This window comes from Chaetura pelagica, unplaced genomic scaffold (assembly GCF_000747805.2).
Source record: "Chaetura pelagica isolate M959 unplaced genomic scaffold, ChaPel_1.0 scaffold741, whole genome shotgun sequence".
In the NCBI taxonomy this organism is placed as follows: domain Eukaryota; kingdom Metazoa; phylum Chordata; class Aves; order Apodiformes; family Apodidae; genus Chaetura; species Chaetura pelagica.
This window is the reverse complement of record NW_009954634.1, coordinates 206,905-212,669: the sequence shown is the minus strand read 5'-3', so window position 1 is coordinate 212,669 and position 5,765 is coordinate 206,905. Positions and strand designations below refer to the sequence as shown.

Sequence of the window (5,765 nt, the reverse complement as noted above, 5' to 3'; positions counted from 1 at the left end):
CCCTGCTCCTCCCCTCCCCGCGGGGCTCACTCGGGCCGTGTCCCCCCCCCAGGTTTCTGGCCACCAAGGAGCAGTTCCACGCCTTCCTGCGGGCCTGGGGCCAGCCCGGGGGCAAGGAGGAGGAAGAGAAGGAGGAGGAGGAAGAGAAAGAAAAGGAGGAGAAGGAAGAGGAGGAAAAGGAGGAGAAGGAAGAGGAGGAGGAGGTCGGCAGCGACCAGAACCAGCCCCCTGCCAAACGACTGAAGTCAGAGGAGCTCGATCAGGACAGGGAAGGCCCAGAGGATGGGGATGCAGAGGAGAAGGAGGCAGAGGAGAAGGAGGCAGAGGAGAAGGAGGCAGGGCAGAGGAAACGTGCCCGGGGGCAGAACAAGAGCAGACCCTGCATGAAACCCAAGCAGTACGAGCAGCACAGGCTGTGCCCCTCGGTGACACAGGTAGGACAGCAGGTCCTGGGCTGTGCTGCTTGGGGGTGGCAGGTTGGGAACCTGCTGGGCCCCTCCTGCTTGAGGGTTTGGTTTTAGGTCTGGGAAGGGTTGTTGAAGATGGAGCCACAGCAGGGAAAGCCCCCCTGTGGGGTGGGGGTGGCAGAGGGGCAGGTCCAGCTACTTACAAAACATTCCTGCCTCTCCCCCCTGCACTAAAACTCCTCAGTGGGGACAAATGTGTGCAGAGCAGGTTGGTGGAGCAGGTTACCTGGTACTGACAGATCCTACAAATGGTTTTGAGGTGTTTTAACACCTCCACATCATAGAATCATATCATAGAATGGTTTGGGTTGGAAGGGACCTTCAAGACCATCCAGTCCCAACCCCCTGCATGGGCAGGGACACCTCCCACCAGCCCAGGTTGCTCCAAGCCCCATCCAACCTGCCCTTCAACACTGCCAGGGATGGGGCAGCCACAGCTTCCCTGGGCAACCTGGGCCAGGCTCTCACCACCCTCATGGTGAATTTCCTCCTAAGGTCCAATCTAAATCCCCACATTTGAATCCATTGCCCCACTCATGTCACTGCCCCCTTCTGTGGCACCTTCCAGCAGCCACCTCCCTGGGGATGCTCCCTGGGGCACCCAGGGTGCTCAGAACAGTTCTGGGCAGAGCCAGGCTGCCCTCCCTGCTGGCTGGGAGGTGACCCTGGAGGACCAGAGATGTCACCCTCCTCTCTCTCTCCTTGCAAGGGACGTGCAGAGAAGTGTTTCTTCGGCCAGCGGTGCCGCTTCCTTCACCAGGTGGGCGAGTACATGGCCACCAAGCCAGCTGACCTGGGCCACACCTGTGTGCTCTTTGAGACCTTTGGCAAGTGTCCCTATGGTGTCACCTGCCGTTTTGCCCAAGCCCACCTGGGGGATGGTTACCAGAACATCATCAATGAAGACCTGGCCAAGCAGTGGGAAGGGAAGTCGCCGGTGAGGAACAACCTCTCCAAGGAGCTCCAGCAGCAGCTGCGCAAGAGGAGGTTCAGCTTCAAGAAGGCTGAGGAGTATCTGAGGGGTCTGGCCAAGCTTCGTGGTGATGGTGGGAAGGGAGGCAAAGCCACGGGGTGTCCTGCAGAGGAGCAAGAGGTGTCCAACTGCACAGCACCCCAGGAAGGGCTGGGAGACAGCCCTGGGTGTCCTGTGCCAGCAGAGCGGGGAGAAGATCCCAAAGCCTTGCAGAGTCCTGGCCCCACAAGTGGTGAGGAGGTTTCTTCTTCCATCCAGACAGTGGGGCCAGTGACAGATGAAGACCTGATAAAGCTGAGGTCATGTGAGAAGAAGAAGGTGAGACTTTGGTCGAGGGCTGCTGACTCTTGTGTGCCTGTCAAGTGGTTGGGATGGTGCTTGGGAAGAGAGAAGAGAGTTCTTGGGTGGGTGGGAGGCAGGCAGAGGTCTCCTGTCATGAGGAGAAGGGTGCAGGGAGCTGAGCTCTTGGGGCTATGGAGGGGTGAGAGTCAAGAGAAGCTGCAGCCTCTTGCACATGAAGGGGCTGAGCTGTTAATGAGGGTGGGAATGATGAGCAAGGAGAGACCAGGCCAAGGCTGGTTGAGATCCATGGTGCTCTCCTGGGGTGAGAGCATCACCTCCTTCCTCACCTCCTCATCACCCCCAGCTTTGCACCCACCCTTGCATCCTTCTTTATCCAGAAGTGCTCTGAGTTCTCTCCAAGCTGAGCAGTGAAAACAAATTCAGTGCTTCTTGTTTCTGGTTCTTTTCTCCAAACGAGACGTTCTCTTGGCACAGTTGAGGTTCTCAAGCAAACCCAGTGATTTCCTGGGTTTCTCCCTGAGTTTCACTCAAGGCAAGTGATAAAACTGCTGCCTGGAATCTCTTCCTGTTTAACCACTGCTGGATCAGCCCTACTAACATGCTCCTCCACCTTTGTTTTCCAGCTGGAAATCCAAGGCAAACTCTACTTGGCTCCGTTGACCACGGTAGGTAAAGAATTCTCTCCTTTTGTCATCATTTCTGGTTGGCACTTTTGGGACAGAGCAAATCTCCTGACAAACCACCTCCCTGGTGTTCTCCTCCAGTGTGGGAACCTCCCTTTCCGAAGGATATGCAAGAGTTTTGGGGCAGATGTCACCTGTGGGGAGATGGCTGTGTGCACAAACCTGCTGCAAGGACAGTCCTCTGAGTGGGCTCTCCTGAAAAGGCATCATACTGAAGATATTTTTGGGGTTCAGGTGGGTGCTGTCATCTCCATAACCAACCATATGAGGAGAAAAGCTGAACTCCTTGCAACTTGTCCTCCTTTGGTAGCTGGAGGGAGCATTTCCAGATACGATGACCAAATGTGCAGAGCTCCTGAACCAGACAATTGAAGTGGACTTTGTAGACATCAATGTGGGGTGTCCTATTGACCTGGTCTACAAGAAGGTAAGATGACATATTCTGCAGTGTCTTCTTCCTCCTTGATCCTTGTCTTCTTCCTCCTTGATCCTTGTCTTCTTCCTCCTTGATCCTTGTCTTCTGCCTCCTTCATCCTTGTCTTCTGCCTCCTTCATCCTTGTCTTCTTCCTCCTTCATCCTTGTCTTCTGCCTCCTTCATCCTTGTCTTCTTCCTCCTTGATTCTTGTCTTCTGCCTCCTTCATCCTTGTCTTCTTCCTCCTTGATTCTTGTCTTCTGCCTCCTTCATCCTTGTCTTCTGCCTCCTTCATCCTTGTCTTCTTCCTCCTTGATTCTTGTCTTCTGCCTCCTTCATCCTTGTCATCTTCTCTTCTTCCTCCTTGATCCTTGTCTTCTGCCTCATTTCCTATTGCCTGATCTGCTCCTGCCAGTCTCACCCAGAGCTCCCAGTTCATTTATGGGCACTGGATGTCAGCAAGAAGATTAGCTTAGACATGAGGAGAAGATTCTTCACTGGGAGGGTGGTGAGACACCCTCAAGGGCAGGTTGGAGCAACCTGGGCTGGTGGGAGGTGTCCCTGCCCATGCAGGTTGGAACTAGATGGTCTTTAAGGTCCCTTCCCACGCAAACTAGTCTGTGGTTGTAGGAAGAAGGTGAACAAGCTGTTCAAAGAGCAGGGAAGGGTTTGGTTTGTCTGCCTGGCAGCAGAAGTTGGGAGAGAAAAGGACCGTGGGGGTTTTGTTGTTGGAGTCTTCTTTCTCCAAGTCTTGAGATGCCCCAGATCTCCTGAGGAGAAAGCAGCTAGAAAGCAGCTGTTGAGCAGCTCCAAGGAGACTCTTCAGTGTGCAAGGAGGCAGAAGCTCTGGCCTGTTGCTGCTTTTTGTCCCCCAGGGAGGAGGATGTGCCCTGATGACTCGGTCCAACAAGTTTGAGCAGATTGTCCGAGGGATGAACTCGGTGAGTCCCAAGCACCTCCCGGCACCAGGAGATGAACTGGTGGAGCCACCTCCTACCTCAGCCTGGCCTCACTCTCCCATTTCTGCAGGTGCTGGATGTGCCACTGACTGTCAAGATCAGGACAGGGGTGCAAGAAAAGATGAATGTGGCTCATAAAATCATCCCCAAGATCCGGGAGTGGGGAGCATCCCTGGTCACGGTACAGGGACACTGGCTGGGCAGGAGGTGGTTGGTTGGTGTCTGGGGATCTCCAGAGCATGATGAGGTGGTGACCTTACCCTTCCCCACAGCTGCCTCTGATCAGTTCCCTGCTGCCTTTTATTGTTTTCTGTTAATAACAGGTTAAAATTCAGGTGCAGGAAACGTTTTCCTGGGTGCTCCTGATCCTTGTACCCATTGCAGAGAGGGATAGTTCCCCCAGTGCTCTGGGACAGAGGCTTCAGCCAAAGCAGTGACATTAAACAGAGGGCTGGGGAAGCAATGGGACCATCTCATTTGCTTGGGGATGAGCAGTTCCTGCCCACACTGACTGTTCCCTCTCCCTGGGAAGTCACTTCTTGCTCTGTTCTTTGTTCTTCCAAACAGCTGCAACATCACCCAGCCCTGCTGAGCACTCCCACAGCCTGCTCTGGGCTGTAGAGCCAGAGGGATCCTTTTCCCCAACCTGGTGTCATTGCCTTTGTTGAAGCACATTCCTCCAGTGCTCCCTTTCTCTCCTGCCCCCTCCAGGCCGTTCCCTGAGGTCTCACTGTGCCTTTCCTCCCCCAGCTCCACGGCAGGTCCAGGGAGCAGCGCTACACCCGGGGAGCTGACTGGGCCTACATAGCAGAGTGTGCTAAAATTGCCACCCCCATGCCCCTGTTTGGTAGGTGTTGCAGCTGGTTCCTTGTGGGGACTGAAGTTTGATTTTAAATACCTTAAAAAAAAAGCCTCCAGGTTGTTCAGCCTGGAGAAGAGAAGGCTCCAGGGAGACCTTAGAGCAGCTTCCAGTGCCTGAAGGGGCTCCAGGAAAGCTGGGGAGGGACTTGGGACAAGGGCAGGGAGGGAGAGGACAAGGGGGGATGGATGAAAAGTGGCAGAGGGAGATTGAGGTGAGACATGAGGAGGGAATTGTGGAGTGTGAGGGTGGTGAGAGCCTGGCCCAGGTTGCCCAGGGAAGCTGTGGCTGCCCCATCCCTGGCAGTGTTGAAGGGCAGGTTGGATGGGGCTTGTGCAGCCTGGGCTGCTGGGAGGTGTCCCTGCCCATGCAGGGGGTTGGATCCAGATGATCTTGAAGGTCTCTCTTCCAACCCAAACCATTCCACAATCCCATTATAAAAGACAGGCCCCCAGGGACATTCAGCCTGGGGAAGGGTTGGAGGATCCCTCCTGCTGCTCCCTGGAGAGAGTTCCCAGCAGCTTTCCCCGTGGGCAGGAGTGATGAGCACTGAGCAGAGCAGGAGAAGGGACAGGCAGGACACAAACCATTTGGGATTTAGCAGGTATTTTCTCCCTTGGGCACCGTGGCACAGACAGTCCCAGCTAAACCTCCAGGGTAGGAATTTGGAGAAGAGAGAAGCAGCCTTTCCTTTTCCTTGGAAGGGCAACATCAATCAGAAACATCCCTGGGAGTCTGGAAACAGGAGCCCCAGAGCCTCTTTGGATAATCTGACTTTTGGACCCTGTGTCCTTTTTTAGTTTTATCCCATGCCTGGATTCACTCATTTTGACTTACCCTCTTGTATCACTTTGACCTTTGGCTTCTCCTTTCCTTCTGGGCAGGAAATGGTGACATTTTGTCATATGAAGATGCTAATCAGGCCATGGAGACAGGGGTTTCAGGAGTTATGATTGCAAGGCAAGTGCTTCCCCTCTGCTTCTCAGCTCTGGTAGTGCCAGAAGGACAAAAGAATGAGAAAAATAACCTCCACAAACCCCAAAACACAAGAGGTTTCCTCTTGGTGAAACCAGTTTGCATCTGTGGGATCTTAACAGGAGCTTTCCT

The 5,765-nt window shown here is 54.3% G+C and overlaps 1 protein-coding gene across 1 annotated transcript in view; it reads left to right on the top strand.

Annotated features, from left to right (window-relative positions):
- DUS3L (dihydrouridine synthase 3-like (S. cerevisiae)) overlaps positions 1 to 5,765 on the top strand; it is a 67,336-nt gene that overhangs the window by 58,935 nt on the left and 2,636 nt on the right. Inside the window, exons 2-11 of the mRNA XM_010005583.1 lie at positions 246 to 434; positions 1,177 to 1,513; positions 1,622 to 1,758; positions 2,367 to 2,408; positions 2,508 to 2,660; positions 2,737 to 2,853; positions 3,716 to 3,781; positions 3,870 to 3,980; positions 4,550 to 4,646; positions 5,543 to 5,618. Coding sequence (XP_010003885.1) covers positions 246 to 434; positions 1,177 to 1,513; positions 1,622 to 1,758; positions 2,367 to 2,408; positions 2,508 to 2,660; positions 2,737 to 2,853; positions 3,716 to 3,781; positions 3,870 to 3,980; positions 4,550 to 4,646; positions 5,543 to 5,618 — 1,325 coding nt within the window. The remainder of the gene's footprint in view (positions 1 to 245; positions 435 to 1,176; positions 1,514 to 1,621; positions 1,759 to 2,366; positions 2,409 to 2,507; positions 2,661 to 2,736; positions 2,854 to 3,715; positions 3,782 to 3,869; positions 3,981 to 4,549; positions 4,647 to 5,542; positions 5,619 to 5,765) is intronic.